At 43.7% G+C, this 23610-nt stretch overlaps 1 protein-coding gene across 7 annotated transcripts in view; it reads left to right on the top strand.

Annotated features, from left to right (window-relative positions):
- The first annotated feature begins 7494 nt into the window (after window positions 1-7494).
- ARHGEF7 (Rho guanine nucleotide exchange factor 7) overlaps window positions 7495-23610 on the top strand; it is an 87885-nt gene continuing 71769 nt past the window's right edge. For all 7 annotated transcript variants that reach the window (XR_013837854.1, XR_013837855.1, XM_079972590.1 and 4 more), the window contains exons 1-2: window positions 7495-7793; window positions 21190-21276. Coding sequence is in view for 5 of the 7 variants with exons in the window: in XM_079972590.1 (XP_079828716.1) it covers window positions 7629-7793; window positions 21190-21276 (252 nt within the window). In the remaining 2 variants the exon portion in view is untranslated. The remainder of the gene's footprint in view (window positions 7794-21189; window positions 21277-23610) is intronic.

Below are 23610 nucleotides of genomic sequence, written 5' to 3'. Positions count from 1 at the left end.
TATTATTGTATTGAAGAATGCTCAGCTGACAGCAGACAGGCTTTTGGATAAGGTCCTGTTCCTCAGATGTATCCTCCAAAAACATTCCCCATGAAGAATTACCAAACATTCTTACTACCAATGCAATTATTTGCTAAGGAGAAGGTATCAACTTGTCAACAAAAAACTCACCACCTCAAAAATGTTTCAAGACCCTGATTACCTTTTCTACAACTGGGAGAACTTCAGAAAAAAAGTTATTAAACAAAAAACAAACAAAATTATAATTAATTTATTCTACATTAGAAAAAAGGGAGTTTAATGGTAAAAAGCAATTCCAAGCAATTATTTCCAGGGGGCTAATACCACTGCAAGCACCCAAAATTATAGGCATGTGCGGGTCCTACAGACTTAATGCTTTTTATAGTGTCCTCTGCAGGTGACTGTCACCCAAAATACACACCAGATAATGTGACTTCAAATAGCATTTAACCCATTTACTTTTGCATAATTTAACTGGAAATCATTATAGTTATGAGTGTAATCCATGGAACACTTAACCTATGGTGCATCCAGAACTTTATTCTGATGATTATAAGGATTTCAAGTTCCTAGTTGCCGATGAAATCTATTCACCGAAATTTAACCAGGTACATTATGATAAATTGCTGTTATGTAAGGAAGCTTGATGCATTTATAGTTTGAATTCTGTTAATTTCATTGGACTAAATGCTAATTTGGACCTGAGTCTTCATGTGGAGAAGTCATACATATTGAGCTTTCAATGTATGAAATTCAAACAGACCATATGCATTTCACCTAGCCAGTTTATAAAATGTCTGCCACTCTCCAGCGTTGCTCATGGACACTGTAAATATGTGCACATTCTCTTCAGCTAAATGTGCACATTTGCTGATGTTTGTCCATGTTCACCCACAAACCTACTGGTAGACCAGTACTTGAATATACGTTTAACACAGAATGAAATGATGCGGTGTAGGAGGAACACAGAAAGGAGCTGCAATGGGGAATTTCGCAAGCAGTTTCTGAGCTCTTGGCACAGTACTGCACCTAAGATTTCAGATTAAAACTGCAGAGTGGAAAGAAAGGAGGAGCCTTTTCTGCCTCTGGTGTAGTGGTTAAGAGCGGTAGACTCGTAATCTGGGGAACTGGGTTCGTGTCTCCACTCCTCCACATGCAGCTGCTGGGTGACCTTGGGCTAGTCACACTTCTCTGAAGTCTCTCAGTCCCACTCACCTTCACAGTTTGTTGTGGGGGAGAAAGGGAAAGGAGGGTGTTAGCCGCTTTGAGATTCCTGAAGGGGAGTGATAAAGTGGGATATCAAATCCCAACTCTTCTTCTTCCCCACTTCTAGCTACTCTCTGAAGACTGGGGAGGAGACACCCTCTTAAGAATATTAGGGGGGTGGGCATGGGAAGGACTAGACCATGTGAAAAATGAACAAAATATTTTAGCTGCAGTTCATTCATTTTCAGCTTTGTATTCTTGTTATAAAAAAGCGTGCCTAGACATTCTGTTGTTGCGCCCATAACCTAGGTTTAAGGGGCCATTTAGCTCCTAGCTTTCATATCTCAGGTTCTAACACTGGCTAGTTCATTATGGCACTGCATAGATCTATTTTTGCTCATCCTTTAGCATGGACAGATTTCGTACATTTCTGTTATGCTTCCTCAGTGAATGGCCTCATCAATCATATCAGTAAGAACATAAAACTGGACATTGGAGAGCAGTGATGAGGGGAAGGAAACAGGAATAGCAATCCATCACATCTAAGACTTGACACATCACAAGGAGACAAAAGGAAGAGCCATTCCACTCTCACCAACCCATTTTTTCATTGTTCCTGAAAGGAACAATGGGCACACTTGAGCTCTCAGCACACCACTTGCTGGCAACCTTGCAATTACCTAGTCTTTGGAAAACTGAAGTGAAGGACATCAGCACATGCAGCAAAGTCACTGCATATTCCTATAAAAGGTAAAGGGACCCCTGACCATTAGGTCCAGTCGTGGCCTACTCTGGGGTTGCAGCGCTCATCTCGCTTTATTGGCTGAGGGAGCCGGCGTACAGCTTCCGGGTCACGTGGCCAGCATGACTAAGCCGCTTCTAGAGAACCAGAGCAGTGCACAGAAACGCCGTTTACCTTCCCGCCGGAGCGGTGCCTATTTATCTACTTGTACTTTGAGGTGCTTTCAAACTGCTAGGTTGGCAGGGGCAGGGACTGAGCAACGAGAGCTCACCCCGTCACGGGGATTTGAACCGCCGACCTTCTGATCGGCAAGTCCTCGGCTCTGTGGTTTAACCCACAGCGCCACCCGCATCCCTTGCATATTCCTATATCTTAGCACAAAAGCAGTCCTGAATCCTTGGTATTGCATGAGCAAGATGAACAGGACTTGGGTATGGCCTTGAGAGGCAGATCAAGTGGATCCCATATGAATCTTGACTGTGGATTGGTGGGGATGATCAGAGTCTTGGTATGTCTTTGCTTATGAGTGGAAGGAAATAAGATTTTGGGGCATCCCTTGTGCTTACCTACCAGGAAGTATCAGGTGTGCCTCAGTCAACATGGTTAGAATTCTGTTGGGAGATAAGTGCCGCCATTATTCAGCAGCAATGTCTGCCAAGCGGTTGATTTAAGTGCCTGCTCAATCAGTGTACAAAGTGCTTGAACTGGAGACATATGTATGTATCAGTTTATTACCTTGTGATGAAGCTGAATCACATATGATACAGAAGATGCATGAATTCAGACAAACGTAAAGAGAATGCATAAACTTCACAATAAGTGTTCCCGATTAGAATATAAGTCTCAATACTTGAAGGTGATGTGCTTGATCACAAGCGTACTTGTGCACAGGCTGCTTAATTTAATTAAGTTACGGAGTATTGCTGACTCTTTACTGTGATATTGTACACAGGTACACTCAAGCTAAGTAGCAATTAGGCATCTGTGTGCAATTATGTTGGGCAATGAAGTGAAAGCCTCAGTGGCAGATCTAGACTGTCACTCACTGGGCCCAGTTTCATAATTGTGCAAACGGGGACACAATAATCTGCATGCTTAGTGTGGAAAATGGATGCAAAGAAAATATTGTCCTTTAATTAAAGTAGAAAATAAATAAAAGGCAACATAGTAAACATAAATACAGTGGTACCTCGGGTTACAGACGCTTCAGGTTACAGACTCCGCTAACCCAGAAATAGTACCGCGGGTTAAGAACTTTGCTTCAGGATTAGAACAGAAATTGCGGTGCAACAGCAGCGGGAGGCCCCATTGGTTAAAGTGGTACCTTAGGTTAAGAACGAATTAAGTTCTTAACCCGAGGTACCACTGTAAATGTTAACAGAGCACAAGTTCCTGGGAAGGGTAACTGTCTTAGTCTGTTTTAGCAAAACCAACAGTGTTTTGGAACATGTTAAAAACTAACAAATTTTAGTATGGCATAAACATTTGTGGACTATAGTCCACACGGGGAGTGTAAACTTGAACAGGCAAGCATGCAGTATATACATCTGAAGGGAGGGGGAATTTAGAGAGCAATCTAATGCAAAAAGATGATTACCTGAAAGCAAAATGGTTACAGTGACTAGTTAACAAGGCAGCACCAGCATCTGAAAGGCCTAGTCGCAGATATTGTATTCAGTGTATTTTGTATTTTTCCTCCCACACCCCATTGCGGTAAAACAGGTGCTGAACTCAAGTTGGTGAGTGAAATTCAAAAAGGGAATTGTTTTATAAATTATATTTATAGATAGAAAATGATATTGCAGTCTGTCAATGCTGAAGGAGATGTCACACATTATATTTTGCATTTTTTCACTTTAAAAATGGTGCCTAGGTTGACCTGGACTTCTAGTCATCATGTACGGGCTTTTATCAGTGCTTGACGAAAGAATGTTGCTAAAATTAATGTTCCTAGGCAAGCTAATCAGGAAACTAGGCTTTGTGCAATATATTCTGCTAGATACCGGTGTTGTTGTTGTTTAGTCGTGTCCGACTCTTTGTGACCCCATGGACCAGAGCACGCCCGGCACTCCTATCTTCCACTGCCTCCCGCAGTTTGGTCAAACTCATGCTGGTAGCTTCGAGAACACTATCCAACCATCTCATCCTCTGTCGTCCCCTTCTCCTTGTGCCCTCAATCTTTCCCAGCATCAGGGTCTTTTCCAGGGAGTCTTCTCTTCTCATGAGGTGGCCAAAGTATTGGAGCCTTAGCTTCAGGACCTGTCCTTCCAGTGAGCACTCAGGGCTGATTTCCTGATACTGGTACATGGCATTTTATTCTTTCAGTACCTATAAGCAGAGCCTATTCCACCAGCTAAGCTGGAATAAAGCGGAATTTGGCTCCTTTCCTCTCTGAACTTTTCTCCTCCTATATGGTCAGTATAAGAACTGCTATGTGCAATTAAGAAGCAGCGTCTGAGTTTGCTTATTTTCCTCTTCTCTTCCCACCCTTGTTGTTTTTGTTGTGTTGTGTCTACTGCATTTGTAAACCTGCAGGCAGAGATTCTCTCTCTCTGTCCCCCTCCATCTTTATATAGCACTTAGTAAATTGTATGTGCTTTATAGATAATGATAATAATGATGCCAACATTTGACACTACAGCAGACTTATTTCAGGCAATAGCACAACTAATTTAACTTCAGTAGGCTGGTAATCCCTATTTCCAAAGATTAACCGGCATTTCAAAGTCAAACGGTGTCAGCAAAGGAACAGAAGATACAGACAGAATCTATTATATCAATGCCTCAGTGGTTATGGGCCACAAGTAGTTCACATAGTTAAAATTGGCGCAACTAGGCTGTAACAGAATATGTGCCACTTCATCCAAAGCATTCAGCAACATAGCATTGCACATTATATAAAAATATGAACATAGAAAAAAAAATGCACAAAGCCAATTCCCTGTTTCTTTTAAAAAAGATTAACAAACCCTACATAAAACTATTATCTCTTACTCCTTATCATATGCATCTCTCTACTTTTTCACATTCTCTCTCAGGATCATGTTATATGTCATGTTTTTATGTGCCTATTAAAACCATTTGACAGGTACACATAAAAATCAGAGTATGCACACACAAAAATAACAATACCATCCATGTCTGAAAGACATGACACGAAAGGAAAAAAGGAGGGGGAAAACAAGCTCAGGCACCAGTTCTTAAATTAACGTAATTTGTTGCAGTGGACATCTTGAATGAACAGTTGAAGGAGAAGAGTGCCTCTATTAAAGATTTCAGTATTAGCTCCACCAGTTTTTAATTGTGGAGGGGGAACCTTTTCACCTTTTAACAACCTTTTGGTATTAAGCAGGTTTGGCAATCTTTGGTCTTCCCTTCATCCCTGGCCATTGACCATGCTTTCAGGGGCTGATGGGAGTTGTAGTCCAGCAACATCTGGAGTCAGTGGTTCCTCACATCTGGCACAAAGATAGGTGAAGGGTCCTGAGTTGCCATAGCTTCACATTTCCCCCACTTCTTGCCAAACTTGTGTCTTGCTAAAAGCATTGCTGGCAGAATGCCAAAATGCAACAGAAAAAGGGTGGTGGGGAAAGAAAGAATATAGCTTCTCATAACAGCATACAAAAGAACTTGTGAAAAGTACAATCTAATTTATCCAACAGTTATGACTAATCAGCAGGTGAAGCAAATAGAAATGCGGTCATCTTGGGTTACATTGCCACAGAAGCTAAATGCAAAGAAAAAACATATTCTGATTTCAAAATAGCCAATCAAGGTCTTTGCTAGAAGGGTTTTCCCCCTGAACTCCACCACACATATAAAAGGAGTGCCTCATTTGAAGAAAGGCAAATGTCCACATTTTTATTAATTTTAACCAGCCATATGCTTTTCTAATGTATTTTTTAGCCTTGAACAATATGATCCAAATGCTGTTAGGTGAGAGAGATTATTTGTGGCAGATTTCAGAATCCGTGATCCATATTAAAATATGCAATGAGGATTTTTTAGTCTCTCCCACTTTTCTTTTCTTTTTTTGAGCCATCACATCCTATTTTCAATAACTTCTATTCCTAGATCTGTGACCCAGATAAATATTCCTTTTGGCTGTTAAGATTCTGCATTCCCTTGTCACCAAGAAAAGAAAAAAATCCCTCCCTTTTAATTCATTGCACCATAAAACCGTTAACGTAGTCCTGCTATTTTGATTTGATGACCTCATCCTTTGGTGTGAACAAACCGACCCTCCGCCGGGGGGCGCGCAACGCTGCGACTCTTCATTAAAACGCCCGAAAGGGCAGCGCGTTGCTCTTCTAATTCGGTATCTTACAGACATCCGAAGCTGTTCCTGGAGAAGTGCAAAGCCCCGCCCCTCCATCAGTGTCAGAACGGCATCTCCCCCCTAACCCAGCCCGGAAGCTGCCCGGCTTAGGTCTCCTCACCTGCCCTCGCTGTAGTTGCGCACCTTGGCACGCATTTGTAGCGCGCGCGCGTAAAAGAAGGCTTGGCAGCTGCAGTAGCATCTTATCCTCCCCCGGTTGCTGGCTTGTCCTCTTCTTTGTCAAGTGATTCAGTTTTTTAAAGCCTAATCTGAGAGATCCTGTTCCAACCGTTTTGGACTACACATTTAAAGGAGGAGCTCTGGTAATAACCACTTTCCTGGGAGTAAGTCCCATTCAACTAAGCAGCGCTTACTTCTGAGTAGGCATGCATAGGATTTTCAACTGGATTTTTTTTTTTTTTAAAAAAAGCAGCCCTTCGCATACAGGAGACGATATTTCTCACCGGGAGTTTAGAATTATGACCCAGATATTGCTCTTCAGAATCGTCATGTACGCCTGCAATTTTATGTACATCTATTGTGTGCGTGGTACGCATAGGGGCACAAAAGCCAAAAAGACAGGGATCGCATGTCCTAGAGCATTCGCGTGCAATCATGCGCGCGTGTGAATGCTTTTCTTATGCGTGCAGGTTTCACGCTGGATCGAACGTCTGCATTTGCAACAGGGACAGGCTTTGGAGCGCCGTCTAAAAAATAATAATATGCAAGCCGTTTGCCTACAGAATTTCTAACGGGAAGCGGAGCGCGTGTATGCGCGCGCGCGCGCCGCCCATGTGCCTTTCATGCAAAACGCCCAGGCGCGGAGGGGTGCTGAATTTGTGCAAGGTCTGTTTGCCGAGAGGGGGCCCGTCTCTTCTTCTCCCCCTCCTCCCGCTTCAATGATGTCATGGAGAGGCAGCAGGCGAAGGAGGGAGGGGGGAGGCAGAGAGGAAAAAGGAGGAGACACTGCAGGTTCATGTGTATATAATGAAAAGGCATTTGACAATCTGCCAAAACGCACGGGAGGGAGAAACTGGACCTACTGGATTTCGTAAAGCGAATCGTCATCATCTGCAACTACATGGGGAAGGAGGAGGGGGGAGCAGTGGCGGCGGCAGAAGCAGCGATTCCAGACTCGGCAGCCTCCATGTGAAACCACAAGCAAAAATAAAGCGGGGAAGAAGGGGGAGGGTGGGGTGGTTGGGGGAAAATTAAGGGAGGAGGAGATCACTGATATTAAAAAAAAAAATCCATCAGATCCAGTCCTCCTTCGTCGCAATTGCTTTCTCGCGCTGGCTCTTCGCTGGGATTAAAAACCGCCTCTTGGCAAGAGCAGCAGCCATGAATTCAGCTGAGCAAACCGTTACATGGCTGATTACTCTGGGGGTGCTGGAATCGCCCAAAAAGAGCATCTCGGATCCGGAGGGATTTTTGCAGGCGTCCCTGAAAGACGGGGTGGTGCTGTGCAGGCTGCTGGATCGCCTGCTGCCGGGGACCATCGATAAAGTAAGTGGCATTTATGTCCCTCTATTTCCCCTTTAAGCCTCCTCTTCTCCCTCCACCGCCCTCCTTCCCTCCCCCCCCCCATCACACGGGTAAGGCAAGCGGATTTTATACTTGGGTTTCACCACCAGAGTGCTCGCACAGCGCATGCAGCACACCATGCTGCCCTTTCCTTGCGTGCACAGCGGATCTGATAACCCACGAGTGCAGCAGACAAATAAAAATGCCCGGGCTGGGTGCTGAATAATGCAGCGGCCCCGGCTGCTTTTCCGATTCTCTTTGGCACAGGGCGCAACAGTCACCCAGGTAGCCAGAGGCTCCGCCGCCCTTGCCAGATAAAAGGCGCGCACAGCGCGCATGGGCGCAACCCGAAGAGGCTCCTTCCATCCCAGTCGATCTGTACATGCAAGGAAGTGAGCCGATCGCATCTAAGCGCTTTTCCTTTGTCCAAGGAGTTTCCCCACCCTCGCAAACGCAGGAAGCGTGCGGCCTTTTCCTGGGGAATGCAGTTGTCTTCCTTCAGCCGACGGCGCGGACATCCAATCTAGCGAGCGAAAGGCGCCATTGTCAAAAAGGAAGGGGGTGGGAAATGGGTGGGGAGTGGGGTAAATATAGGAGCAGAGTTTGGAGCAGGGCTAAGCTGCTGTACTTTTCGATTTCCTCTTAAAGGGGCAGGAATCGTCGAACGTTTGCAGATCTTGCCTGAACGAAAATTAAGGGTAAAACGTTTGTAAGCGCACTGCAACACCCACAGTGATTTAGCATGGGAAGAATAAAACGTTTTTCAAAAAATAAGATAATGTTTAAGAGAAAATTAGTTTTCCTTTTTATTTTTTTAAGACATTAGCAATCTAAACTAAAAGCCTGTCTCTCCTTTTTTGCACAAGCCCTGTTATTCATTGTTCTTACTGAGAAGTAATATTACTATATCAGCTGTGGTCTGATAGGCATGCAGACAGAAGGTTACAGCTGAAATTAACAATCCGCTCTGGAATTTATGGATTGGTGCAGTTTATAATTTTGCATGGATGCTAAGGATCTGCTGAGGCCTTCACAGATCCAAAGGCCCATTTTGGGCCTGTTGGATGGGAGAATGGGTGTGACAGAAAGGACATACTCTCAGGCTACAGTCTTGCAATGGAACATACAAATTTCACAAAATATGACTGATTAGAGAGATAGAAAGATAGACAATCTTGCATGAAGTCCTGCATTAGACTTACAGTTCTAGCATGGGTGAGGTGCAGATCACATAATTCAAACTACTATAGCACTACTGTTGCTATTATTTAAAAATTCCCCTTATACTAAGAGATATCTCTGCTTGCTCACATTGCAGTATGCTGACCTAGTTTTTGAAGGAGCACTGGTGATTTATTGTAAGTGTTATTTTGAAGTCTTAAGTTTAGTGTCTTACAGCTTGACCCTCGGTAGATGAAACAGCATTTTAGCTGAAAACGAAGCACCTTAAAAATTTCTGTTGTGTGTTTAAAAAAATAGAATATGGTACTTGTCTTTTTCAAACATTGATTCAAAGCTAGAGAAAGCCCCCCCCCCCCCCGGTATTTTGCAGGCAAAAAAAAGACCGGCTGTTTTATTTCAATGTCTATAAACAATATATTCAGAATGGCTTATTGTATTTTCTTATCTCTGGGTATAGTTTTGACTGTAGACTTTTCCAAACTTGGGAAAATCTGTGTCTGTTTGCTGATCCCACTCCACCCTTGTAAATTAATGTGAACTTTGACCTACATATTGGCTAAGTTTCGTGTTCATGCTAGTTGCCTAGTTTATGTGTGGGTAGAGGGAGAAAGGGAAAGTCCAGCTTTGTCGTTGGTTACAGATGCATCATCATAATGCACGAACCTGCGTGAATGCAACAAGAAAAACAATATTTCTCTGGCTGTAGTATTTTTGCTGTAAGTTTTGGCACTATTCTACATAGGTTTGTGCGTTCAGAATATTATTTGTACAGTGGTGGCCTCTAGAGGGTGTAGTGGTTGTTAGCGTTGAAGCTGAGACTCCCAGCTGCATTTGCAGAGCATGTGGAATTTGAATTCCTACCTTCCTTTCTTCTAACCTTGGAGAAATTGGCAGCAAAGGGCTTGCTAATGGGTAATCCAAAACTTTAAGCAAATCTTGTCTGGTGGGCAGTGTGACTTAGGTTGGCAGAATCACCTTTGATATATTTTTTTGGTATTAGAACCTTGCAAGATCCATCAAGTGGAGCCCAGGTGCAAAGACATACACTTAGAATGAAATAATTCTGACCCCCCAAAATGGCTGAGTACTGGAGCTGCCCTTCCACACACAAAAAACCCCACTCCTCATTGCCCCTTCTCCCTGAGCAATCTTAGCAGTATAATTTGGGGGTGACAAGTACTTTTGTGGTTGTCCTGTTTTACTTTTTTAAAAAGGAAGCCAGCTTTCCTTGCTCATCTGCTTCAAATTACCCAGAGATCTACCAGCAGATTCCAGTCTCCCTTTCACCCACTTCTAGGCTTAAAACACAGCAATGTCGTTTTCTCCATGCTGCGTATCAAGTTGCATTTGCCCATTGCTGCGAATTGCCCATTGCTGCGAACATTGGGGCGGAGACAGGGGTGTATTCAGCCGGTGCACGTGAACCTGTTTGATTTCTCCAGCGTTGCAACCTATTCAGGAAGCTGTCGTCTGCGCATGTACAGTGGCTGTTACGCGTACACACCTCATCTTAACAGCAAGGTGAATGAGGCTGTTATGTACTGAGTTGAATAGGATCCAAAAGGCAGCAGTCTGATTGGTCCTAGAACAATAGGATTCAGAATGCAGCAGTCTGATTCGTCCTAGAACAATGCAGCAGTATGATTGGTCCGCAGGAGCCACCCAATCCAGCTCCAGGTGGAAGTGAATCCGCAACCTGATTGGCCCATGGGAGAATCCCGGAATTAGCCAATCACGTGCGGCCCATTGTGTAAATAATGTATATAAAGCAGATATTTTGGGGGAACTTTCATTCCTCACTACTATGAGCTGAATAAAGAGCATGAAATCCACACTTGACTCCGAATATATTTCAGAGGCTTAAGTTTTCCTTTCGGATTGACAGTAAACGCATCAAACAACAAGGCCTCTCAAGGAATTACAGGATAGCTCTGCACTGAGGGGCAACGTCCTGTGTGTGCATGGATTCAAAAGCCAACTGTGGTTTAACCCCAGCACCACCATTCCTTTTAAATTTGCAGGGCGAAGGGATGCGGAGAGGAGTCCTTGGGGCAGGGTGGGGCAGGGTGTGGAATGTGCTGTTTGCTTGCATTTGCAGCCAAGGGAGAAGGGAGTGTGGAAGGGGTCGTGGGGACATCCTGGGGAGAGTGCATCTTAGATGACAGGGCTGTTTGGGTTGGCAAGATAGCTGGTGGGGAAGAAGAAGAAGCTGTTTTGGCATGTGGGAGGATTTTGGAGGGCAAGCAGTGGCACACGAGAAGAAAGTTTAGACTGTATGTGTGTGGCCGGAGGGCGGGGGGAGAGAAGGAATTGGGAGTTGCAGGGAGGTGCTAGAAACCAGATGAATTGGACGTTAGCTACTATCTGCTGCTGCCCTGAAACAGTGTGAATGGAAAATTTGCAGTGTGGACACTACTGTATAGGGAATTGTTGGTGGGAGCTTAAGCAACCGTTGGTTTGATTGGAGGCAATGGAGAATCTTGCAGTTCCCAGAGAGCATCGTACTGCCTTGTGCTTTGAGAAACATGGCTTAAGGCTGAACTGCCAATGTAAACCCTCATAGCAGTTTGTTTGAGTATGGCGCTAGACATCTGAATCACCGCCGCCGCATCCCCTCTACTGCTTGAATGTATATGGTAGGAAACCTTTCCAAATCAAAGTATTTTTCCAATTGTGGCCAGAGCAAAGATGGCTCACCAGGAATGGAGATCAAACTAGAAGGAGATACAAGCTGCTTGCGGGATTTAAGTCAGCAAAGAGGGCTGCTCAGCTGGCTCATTTGCCTTGGCCAGTCAACAAGCCTAAGCACACGTTTTCTCAGGATGGCAGCCAGAGGGTTTGGAGTGGGCTTTGTTGTTGTGTGTTTGTAGTTCTTTTTGTAAACAATCTGCATGACACCAAAAAGCAGACTTAACATTGGCTGCATTTGGACAATCCACTCCCAGCCTAATAAGCTGAGAAGTGAATGAGTGTTTTGCCTGCACACACAACCCCCTTGATTGATCCATAATTGACCCAGGAAGGGAATTAACCATAGTTTAACATTTCATCCAAACTGGGAGACTAGAGTTACCAGCAAGTCATGATGTTAAGCTGGCTTCAGATCGTGGTTGAATGTTTTGGCTTGTTATAAACTTGGGAACCACATGTTGCATTTATACTCCCATTTACTGTGTACTCATTAAGTTTCAGGGTTGGGTTTTTAACCCGTGTCCACACAACATTATCCAAAATTCATATGTATCCTGTACTTTGCTGTGATATACCAGTGTTTGATGTGTTGTTTCTCCAACCAGTGGTGCCACTTCACACCAATTGGAGTCCTTAAGTGGACCTTAATTTGTCTCTGTCCAAGGTATGAACACCTTTGCATAGGGTAAGACATCCCTGTCATCAACAGCCCCTGATGTTTTTACACACTGAAATTAATTGAAGCTGTGCAGAAGTGAACAGCTAGCAGGGAAAGAGCTGTGAAATGCACTGATAAAAAAACAACTTTACTGTGCTCTGAGATGGTAATGTGGACCAACCCATGGTTTCCTGGTTTGAATGAAATGGTAAACTATGGTTTTTCTCAGGCTTTCTAACTTTCATTCACTACTTGATACTGCCTATGAAAGCTCATGCTACAATAAACAAATTTAGATGTAATTTACACATTCAGGTACCATGACAAGGTCTGCATTTTTTGGATGTATGATTTCTGCTAGCACAGAGACATGTAACAGAAAGTTGCATTATTGTCCTTTGCAATATGATGAGTGATGCCGCACCATTGAAAAGCGGCTTTCTCTGAGATGGCCCTTCTAGGTGTGTATCTGTATGCACGGCGCAGAGAACCTGGCACAGAAAGAGACCTGAGTCTTTGACGTCAAAATATCAAGCACCATCCAAATTGGGTTGTTGAAATTCCACTATGCCCAGAGTGTGTGGCAACTGGTGAAAGTAGCCATTCTTTTATCATTTGGACCACCAAAAACAAAAAGGCTAGGTTGTGTTCGAGTAGGGAGCGAATAGAATTAGGAGTGTGGTGATAGAGACCTTGCTGAAATGTCGCCACACACACAGAACCTACCCCAAAACAGTTGCTATTAAGCTTCCGCACAAGCTGTGACTGCAGATGCATAACACATTATTTTTACTTAACAGAATTTCTGCAATAAGAGCAAAGTTGGATTTAAATGGATGGAAAGAGTACAAACTGGCATTTTCATGTGATATGGATGATGGAAAGAGACTTGCGCACACAAGAATGGTTGATGAAAATCTCGGAATATGCAGAGATGGCAAAATTGATGGCACTGATGAAAGACACAAGTTGAGAATCTTTTAAAGAAGACTGGAAACCCTTTCTAGTTTATATAAAAAACATTATTTCCCATATGCGAAGACCACAGTGGGGTTTGAGGTGTAAGAAAACTGCAGAATATATGAAGAAACATGTTAGAGAGAGGATGAATTTAGATAAGAGGGAACCTTAAAACAGTTGTATGTGTTTTGGGTTATAAACATTGATGTTGGGTGTGAGCAGGAAGTCACTAGTTTTGTTGAATTGGAATATAATTGTTGAGTAACAAATGTAACTGTATGGAAAAAAGAATAAAATAATATTATAAAAAAAGAAAGAAAGAAACTTGCACACATGAGCAGCTGTGATTCCATAATAAACTTCCATCTGGAAGCCCCTTTTGATGACAGCTGACCAGCTCATTAATTACTATGATGTAAATACCCAGCAAGCTACCCTTACACAGGAATGTTGCAGCACTAATGGAGGTACTAATTAGAACCTGATGAGAAATAGTGATTTCATGTGAAGTATACAGAAAAAAGTAACATTTAATATGAACAACATGCAACATTTTCCGTATGTTAATTTTTTTACAATGCTGTATTGTGCATAATGTGTTTTATGTGGGTTTCTCTTGGAGAAGACATTTATTTGGAATGGGGGGGGGAGTAACATCACAGTTCCGTGATGTTAACCCAAAAGTAAGACTCATTGGGCATAATGGGGCTTCCTCCCAAGGTAACCAGTTTGCAGCCAAAGGCAAGAATTACTTCTGGGTGCACAATTCTTAGGATTGTTCTGGGAATGACTGCTTACATTTATATTGAGAACGTAAGAAGACCTTATGCAGGGTCAAAACCAGAGGAGCCATCTAGTCCTGCATTTCCTTCTCATATTGGCCCACCAGATGTGAGAAGCTCATGAACAGAGCGATACTCTCTGCACTTGTGATCTGCAGCAACTAGTATTCAGAGGCATATAGCTATAACTATCATGACTAGTAACTACTTAGTTTTATTTCACCACCACACTATTAAAAAACAGCAACAGCTCATAGGCATGGTCCGACAAGGAAGGATCCTTGTCTAACTCTTGCATTGCATGTGCAGAACATGGTATGTAAGGCTCACACTTTAATTATCGACCACATCTCTCTGTGTTTGTTACCGTTGACATAATGTGTCATCCATATGCTGTGATACCATATTATGCATTTTCTTAACTGTCGCCTCCACACACTTTAGTTGTTGCTGAGAAACAGGGCATGAGAAGCAGGGCATGTAATAAGGGTCCACACATGTTATAGGATGAGAGGCATTGAACTCTTGCCTGTGCATATCAGTTTTAGAAGCATCCCTGTTTCAGTTTTCACATGGAGGCTCACCCTTTTTCAACCTATGTGTTTGTCCTCTCACCTCTCCTTCTCTTCCCTTTCTCCTCTCCTCTTCAAAACTTGCACAAAAAGAAAATGCCAGTGGTGTAGGTCTGGGCACGATCCAGTTGTAGGTTATGATGAACTACCAGGAGGTGCAAGAGCTTACAGATACCTTGCACTCCAGATATTTTATTGTGCACTAGGGTCCCATCTCCCCGATGACCTGTTTATTGAACATTAATCCAGTTTTGCTTTCACAAAGCTTACATGGAGGTTAGATTATATCCGGTCTTTATTGAGCATTATTTGTTTGTAGGGCCGCTATACAACAAGGAACATTCGTCTTGGTTTGCTTGTGGGATGTTGATATCTATTTCTATTAGTCTTTATTTTTCATCCGTATCACTTTTCATTTCCCTATCACTTTCCAAACTACGGAAATGCGTATAAAAATGTATGTTTATTGTGCTGGGGCAACAGAGCCGTATATCCCACTCTTAACTATGTAAAACTTAAAATTCTGATATGCACTTGAATCTCACTCACAAAGCAGTCATAATCTGGAGGCACATTTATTTATTTTTGAGGAGATTTGATTTGCATTTGAACTGTGTGTTTTTTTAATGCAAGCCGTATAAAGGCAAAAGGTGCAATATAAGTTTTAAAACAAACAAATTGTGCATTTTTACTTTTAATTTCCCCCTTACATTTATACCCCATATTTCTTCCATCATAAACTGCAAGGTGGCATAGAAGGTTCTCTCATCTAGGCATGGATGAGACCCAGACGTATTTAGCCACAGTAGGTTGTGGTTTAATGTGTCTTCAGGCTGTCACCGTCCAAAGTTGGCCTCTCTCATGGGAGAGCATTCAAGCTGTTGCAGACATCATCACTGCCACTGCCACTACTTCATCGCTTGCATAAACTGGCTCTGGATGTGAGGACATCTCATGTGCTTGCCTTGCTTTTCAGCTTTGGAGATGGAACCTGGTGTTTTATAGATGTTGGAGACGAACCATAAATAGGACAAGAATCAGACGAAAGTGCTTTGGGGGAAGGGAGGATTGGGGGACCAGCGTGTTAAGAAATATGGATGCTTTTTTCTGAGGAGATAATTGTGAACTGATAATGAGGCACAGACTATGGGACCAGGTTGCCTTGAACTGTTGAGCTAAGCACCAAGGCATCGCAAGCAGAGGGCTTCGTGGTATAAGCTGCAGCTCTTTTCCTTCCCTGGCAATCCTAAAGACACCAGTGTGCAATTGTGACAGTTTTTCAGAGGCATTTTAGGTCTTTACATAGGGGCCCGAGGCATGGCCTGCATATTTACACACATATGGCCTCCTTCCCTGACAATACTCACTATGTGCAGCCTCCTGTGGAGATTTATATATGCCCCTGACAGGAATAATCTGTACAGGACAGCTGTGTTTGGTCTGTTTGAGGAATAACACTGCACATTAACTATTCGTTTAGAATGTTAATTCTCTGAAAACTGGCTGTGCAAACATTCCCTGAATGTGCATCAAATTAATTTTGACACCAGCTGTCCTGGTGGCTCAGGGAGTGGGGAACTGACATTTGCTCCTGAAGGTCTAGAGCTCCACTACAGAGCTGATGGCTCCAGATTCCACGTGCTAATTGACTTCTACTGTAGACCGCTTGGGAATCTCTTGTGTTGGCACAGCACTACATCTGGAGTCTCAGCCAGTGGAGGAGGCTACAGCAAATCTGTGCAACTCGTGACTCACCAAGCCCATGAGCAATGTATTGCAAGAGGCTCACCGACACTCCCTTTTTATGTCAGACATAGATAATGGCAAAAAAGGGGTTAACCCATCACGTGATGGGGTGCCACAGCCGGTGGGCTGCACTTACATTAGTGTGTGGCACGTTACTCAAGCCTGGATTGGGTTTAAGACACGGAAAACTCAGGTTCAGCTCTCCAGACAGTTGTGAAGTTTGGTGGGTGGTCTTAGGCAAGTTGCTGTCTCTCAGTCTCACCAAGGCTTGAGCTTGCTCAATGGCAGACAGCAGTGTGGGGCTGGGCCCCACACCTGACCTCTGCCCAGTTGAGCCACTGCAGCAGAGTGGGTTGCACAATGGGAGTGGGGTGGCAGCCAGGTCAGCGTGGTGCAAGTGCGCCAGCGGAGCCAATCTAGTCTCCTGCTGGTTCTTGCTCTGAGTTATTTGGCAGGAAGTTGGGTTACGAATAATTCATGCAATCTAATACGAAGTTCCTTTTTGTGTGTATAGGGGTTGTTAAGTTGGATCCCAGAAATACTGTTTATTGTGTGATATGAAACAGCTGTAGACTGTGACTTATAGAACCTTCTCCAGACTCCAAAACTCAGGACAGTGTTTGGATGACTATGTTTATATGGCAACGACCCAGCAATGACTCAGCATGAGTGTGGATTCTTTTTATAGCGGGACACTTAGTGACTGGTTCTGTGAATGCACCAATATGTGATGAGGCTGTTGCTTACTACATGCAGTTAATTTGGATAGGAGAAAACTTAACTATGAAGCGAACAGTCAAAGGACGGGTAAGCACACCCAAAAATGACAAACGATGATGATTTTGTGCTACAGCTAATGTGTTATGTGAAGTAGCACTCAAAATCAAGCTGTTGAAGCAGAAACTGCCCAGTTTTGAGGCTTTTGCCCACAACTGTGGGGCAAAAGGTTTTTTAAAATAAACAAATAAATAAATAAATAATATAGTCATGGAGATCTTTGGCCTACTATATTGGAGTTTACTTTAAATGACTGAGTCACTTGTAAATCGACCCCACCGATCCCTGTGGGAGTATTCACAAGTAAGTGTGATAAGCTGTTCTTGCCATTATGAAGTTAATTTTGAATCCATGTGCTATTAAGTCTTTCAGACTGTTAACAGATATAGAGCCCTGTCCTGCAATGAAGCCTCACCTCTTAGCTTGAGTGTCTTGCCAAGTGATACAGAACATGGTGCCACACATTAGGCAAAAATATGTAATAAAATGTCAAAGGATTGTAATGGACTCTCTTCTAACGGATCAATTTTACCTCAGAAACATGTAGGGTAGTCCTCTTTGACCTCTTTTCATGATGAATGCTGGCTATTTGTTTCTGTTCTTTTGTACCTATGTTTTAAATAACCAATGGAAAGACTTATCGCAGCTGAAGTGTTAGAGGCTCCCAAGTTTCCTCCTGCATTATAAAGGTTGCTTATATAACGCTTAATTTACCACACAGGTTTTAGTTCCAACTCATTTATTTTAAGGCAGCTTGAAGAACAATTTGGCAGTCTTCAGAAATGTTTCCAAAGTAGAAGTAAGAAAACTATTTTTGGATTTTTCAGTTGTTTCCCTTGAACTCTGGGATAGTTGGTTTTATATTCATTCACTTGGAGCCAACTCTGTGAGCGTCACAAGACAAACTGCGAATTTTCCCACAAAAGTGAGGTGTTTACGCGCTTGAGATTTTGTGCAGATACACAGAGCAGGCCATTTTGTGCTAGCAGAGCCTGCCAGCTACTACCTACCTGAGTACTCATTGCCACTGCTTTAGGGCACGTAAAACTGCCTGTGAGGGAGCGCTCATAGCTCCATTAAAAATAAAATAAAATAGGAAAGGGGTTTGGGGGACAAACACAAGTATGCTCCCACCTTACTTCTCCTGTTTCTGCCAGAAGAAAGTAGTTTGACTGTATGCATGTACATACATTCAGATTCTTATTTTCCACATTCATTGGAAATTAGATTTTCAGACCACGTGCATTCAGTAGTTTCCTGGAGAGCCCATCTGTGTGCTTTGTAGTGGAAATGTTTAGTAGCCTAAGTTGAAGCATACTGAAAATACAAACACTGAATGCATTTTGCCATAGGGATATACATACATTAAGGCCATACCCACATTACAAACCTAAGTTGTTTTAACTAGGGGTTAGCAAACTTTTTCAGCAGGGAGTCGGTCCACTGTGCCTCAGGCCTTGTGGGGGGCCATTAAAAAAAATGAATTAATTCCTATGCCCCACAAATAACCCAGAGATGCATTTTAAATAAAAGGACACATTCTACTCATGTAAAAACACCAGGCAGGACCCACAAATAACCCAGATATGCATTTTAAATAAAAGGACACATTCTACTCATGTAAAAACACGCTGATTCCCGGACCGTCCGTGGGCCAGATTTAGAAGGCAATAGCTCTGGATCCGGCCCCCGGGCCTTAGTTTGCCTACCCATGGTTTTAACAGTCATTCCTTTACCCCCAGAAAACCCTGGGTCCTGTGAAGGGCTGGGGGCTAACAATTTATGCAAAAGCATTCTTGGTGTCTTCAGCAAACTATAACCCCCACTATATCATGGGGAGAAGCCACGGAAATTACAGCGCATGGAACTGGTGCATGCTTATAGTTTTCTGCATGCTCGAGTCCCTTCCAACTTTACAATTCTATGATTCTGTGACTCTACTCTGGGCTCTCTGTATGAGAGTTGAAGTTGTATTTTCTGTGGTTTAGGGGACCATGCCTGTGTCTGTTACTAGACCCATGGGCTGGCAGGAAGAAGTTGAAACGGGTTGATTCAATGAGGCTGTCGCTTTGTAGTACTGTATTTTTCTGTGCATAAGACTAGGTTTCCCCCCCCCCTAAAAAATAATGTTAAAAATTAGAGGGCAGCTTATACTCTGGGCCATTTCCCCCCCATTTTCTTAAATCTGAGCCCCCCAAAATAGGGGCGCCTTATACATGGGGGCTTCTTATAGATGGAAAAATACGGTACTTTGTTTTGTTGTTGATGTTTATTATGTGTTTTATTATTTAAGGATTGTTAGCTGTCTTGAACACATTTGGAAAGGTGGAGTACAAATGTCTTAAATAGCAATACAGTACAGATAATAGCAATAGACTTCTGTACCATTCACCTAGCCTCCTGCATCTGCACTGACAACGTATGGAAACCAATGTACAGTGGTAGCTCAGGTTACAAACGCTTCAGGTTACAAACACTTCAGGTTACAAACTCCGCTAACCCGGAAGTAGTACCTCGGGTTGCGAACTTTGCCCCAGAATGAGAACGGAAATTGTGTGGCGGTGGCAGTGGGAGGCCCCATTAGTGAAAGCGCGCCTCAGGTTAAGAACGGTCCTCCGGAACGAATTAAGTTTGTAACCCGAGCTACCACTGTATGTGGCATCAATGCAGTGAAATCACTGCTTTAAGGAAGGGCCCGTTCAGCTTCTAGTGCTGCGAAATGGTTTGCTTGCAGAAACTCTGTAAATGTGACATCAGCAGATTTCCCCACTTTCACTGTGTTTTGCACCATTATGCAAATTCAGCAGGTTCCTTATGAGAGAAACAAGTGGAAAGAACATGGAACATGCAGGAACATGGCAAGAAGCCATCTTAAGGTGGCTTCATTGCTTCATTTAGCAGCTTGCATGATTGGAGTTAAAAGTTAAGTAGGTTCCTCACCCCACCCCCCCACTGACTGTACAATGGAGCTTGGCTTGATTTCTCGAGTCTCCTGTAACCTATTTGTTCTGCAAGCACCGGTGCTGTGCTTTGTAGCACACCATGAAGTGAGTGCCATGCTGTGGAATGCAGATGGTCCTACTGTGGGCGACAGCAGGCTCGGGGCTTGCCCACACTGGGGCAAAATGTGGACCCCTATCCCGGTGCCTCCTCCTTTAAATGTGGGGCATTTTGATCCTGGCCTTTTCTGATTTTCCAAGCATCGAAGCCCTCTGCATTTCAAGGTGGAAAGGTCCAGGGTAAAACTTGAGATGGGGAGGACATTGTGTGGATGCTCCTACATTAATGGGGAGATTGCCCCCCTGGGAAGACACATGTTGGAACAATTGCCATTGCAGAGCGTTGCTGATGAGGAAAGCCTATGAAAGAAAGTCCGTCAGCCCTGCCTTATGTACTATTTTCCTGAAGGTGGCCACCATTTATTTCCGGCAGGCTCCATGTGCCTTGGAAATAGCTAGCCCAAATCCAACAGGTGGATCTTTATTAGCTGGTGACTTAAGGACAAGAGCTGTGCCCATTAGCAAAACTGCCCGCCGGAGCAGTTTCTTAGAGGGCCCTTCCAGAAAGGCATGGTGGCAAGATCCTGGCAACTCCGTTCTGCACACTGGTGGGGTGCTCTCTATATTGTCTGCTGTATTTGCATAGCTAATAAGACACCACCTCTCTAGCCCTGCCCCTGCAGAGGGGGTGGCGCGGGCGGGAGGGAGGGAAGAGAAGGGGAAACCATCCCGGAGTGGGGGAACGAGGGACTTCCCTCGTCCCCCGTTCACACGCCATTTCCTGTCGGCGTGTTTACTTCCGGGCAAATCAAATCCAAAAGCTGCTTCCCAAGTGAAGCCTGGAGGGGAGAAAGTGCGGTCGGTGGGTGGGCGGGTGGAAGCGAGAGCCCGGAGCCCACGGAGGGCGAGCTAGACCCGGGTGGGTGCTCCGCAGCCGCTGCTTCTCTCCCTGGTTTCAAGCCGCCACCGCGAAACTGACTTGAGCCGCTTCTCCTTCTCTTCCTCTTGCAGGTTTATCCGGAGCCGCGCACCGAGAGCGAGTGCCTGAGCAATATCCGCGAGTTCCTCCGCGCCTGCGGCGCCACTCTCCGCCTGGAGGTGAGCGGGGGGGGGGAGAATTGTGCACGTGTGTGTTTGCAATATGTGTGTGTTTGCTTGCTTGCATGTGTCTGTATATGCACACACACACACGTGTCTATATGAGCATGTAATATGGGGTGAGGGCGGAGGGGGCTAAGGAGCTTAGAGGGCCGTGCTAAGGAATGAATTAAAAGTTAAGGGAGCAACTGTGCTCGACGGTTGGCAGCAAACAAACGCCTACCTGTTCCATCCTCTCTCTCTCTGCACACAGGCGTTTCTTTCTTCTCCTCCAGCGTAATGCCACGGTGGTGGTTCTTCTTACCCACACACCTATTTAGCACACTAGCGTCTGTGCAGCCACACTGCCCTTTTTTTGCATGCCTCCCCTTTTATATTGCCTTGCGAACGCTATATATCATTTTGTACGGGTAGCTGTTTTAACAGCCAGATATTGAACAAGCTTTCCCACCTCCTGTTAACTCTCATTGAAGGCCAGACCAGATGAAACACAGGAGGATTGTGAGTCTTCTCTCCTGGCATTTTTACTTAAAAGCAGCCATGGAGAAGCCTGGATTTTATTGGAGTCATGGTGCAGGGGGAGTGAGGCTTTTACATTTCCCCGCTTTCACTGTTTAATACCTCTTTCCAGCTGCTATTAGCCCTCAAGTAGAAGACATCTCTGTTTTCTGCTGGGAGGTTATTAACTGCTTGTGAGAGTACTGTATTAGTTTTTTTGGGGGTAAGGGCAGTTAACTTCCATTCCCCCAATGTTGGTTCTTTGATCATAGTTAAAGCCCAAGTGCGTGTACACACACACACACACACACGGGTTTTTGTTTTTTTACTGTTAAGTAAAAATGAAAATGTTGTGAGATTCAGTTCCACACCTCTTGTTTCTTGTCTCTTGTCTCATCTGGCCCCAAATCTAGCCTTGTTTTTCAAAGAGATCTATTTTTTTCTACTGTGTTTGTCTTCACACTGATTTTATTTGGATTCTCCCAAATTTTATATATATATATATATATATGAGAGAGTCTTCCCTTTCAAATAGCCTGATTAATATCATTATGTAATGCAAACATATTAAAATATACACTCTCTAGTTTCATAAAACTGAACCCATGCCCTCCCATGAAGTACTGTATACTGAGGTTTTTTTGTTTTGTAGTGAACAACCCATAGATCATCTCAGAATCAGATTTTTAATGCCACATCTGCACGATATATTGAAAGCGCTATTATGCAACTAGGCTTCAGCCAAAGAATCCTTGGAAACTGTGTTTAAATGTACAGTGAGTTGTTAGGAGACCCCCTATTCCCACCCCAGAGCTACGATACTCAGAGTGGTTTAACTGGTTGTCCCTTTTCCCTGGGAACTCTGGGAATTGTAGCTGAGTGAAGGGAATAGGAGCCTCATAGCAACTCCTAACTCTCTTGACAAACTACAGTTCTCAGGAATCTTTGGGGAAGCCATGCCTGTTTAATGTAGTGTTATACTACTTTAAAATGAAGGTGATAGCTGATGTGTTCACGCCTCCTCAGAGGAGGTGGATTTCTGCTCAGCATGACCAAAAAAAATCCTAACACTGGAGGCAGAAAGAGGGTTTTCTTGCGTATCCCTGGGCTATGGAGCAAGGAGAAACAGCTTCTTCTGGTTCTACCTGCTCAAACACTTTGAAGGATGAGAAATTTACCCTACTTGTAGAAGGAACATCATGGGTGATCATGTCCAACCATTTAAGGAATCCTACCCAAAGCTGTTGCTGTCAAAGGCATTCATCCTGTCTACTTAAAGCAGTCCCTGGATATATGGCTGGAAGTGACACTAAATCATCAAGTCAACCCTCCTTCCTCAAGGACAGCACCTAAACAAATCTTAAACAACGGTGGTCTAACTTGATATTTAAGACCTCTGTTGACAGAGGATGCACAGCAAGGTTCCATCTTTTTATGTCTCATATACAGTAGACAAATAATATAACTAATCTCAACGCATTTGAATACTTCTATTAGATTCTGAGGCTGGGAAGTGATGGCTATTCTAGGCCTTTCTTGCCTTAAATTTTTTGTTTGTTTGTTGATGGCCCTCGGGATCCCTTCCAACTCTGTGATTCCATGATTTCAGCCCTTTTCCGTAATGAGATAACTAGAGGAAATGTGTAGGTGATAATCAAATCTAAATGCTCTGTAAAAAGTAGACTTCTTCAGTTTTGACTGCTAGGTGACACTTTCTCTACAGAACTAGTTGGTTTCTACATTTTTTCCTCATTCATTCAGACCCTTGGTTGTCTTGGTTTTGGTTGGTTTTGGTTTCCTTATGACTTCTTTGTTATAAGGAGTACAGTTTAGAAC

This window comes from Podarcis cretensis (genome assembly GCF_951804945.1).
Source record: "Podarcis cretensis genome assembly, chromosome: 4".
In the NCBI taxonomy this organism is placed as follows: domain Eukaryota; kingdom Metazoa; phylum Chordata; class Lepidosauria; order Squamata; family Lacertidae; genus Podarcis; species Podarcis cretensis.
Note: the sequence above shows the minus strand (reverse complement) of the source record. Positions and strands in the feature narration are given on the sequence as shown.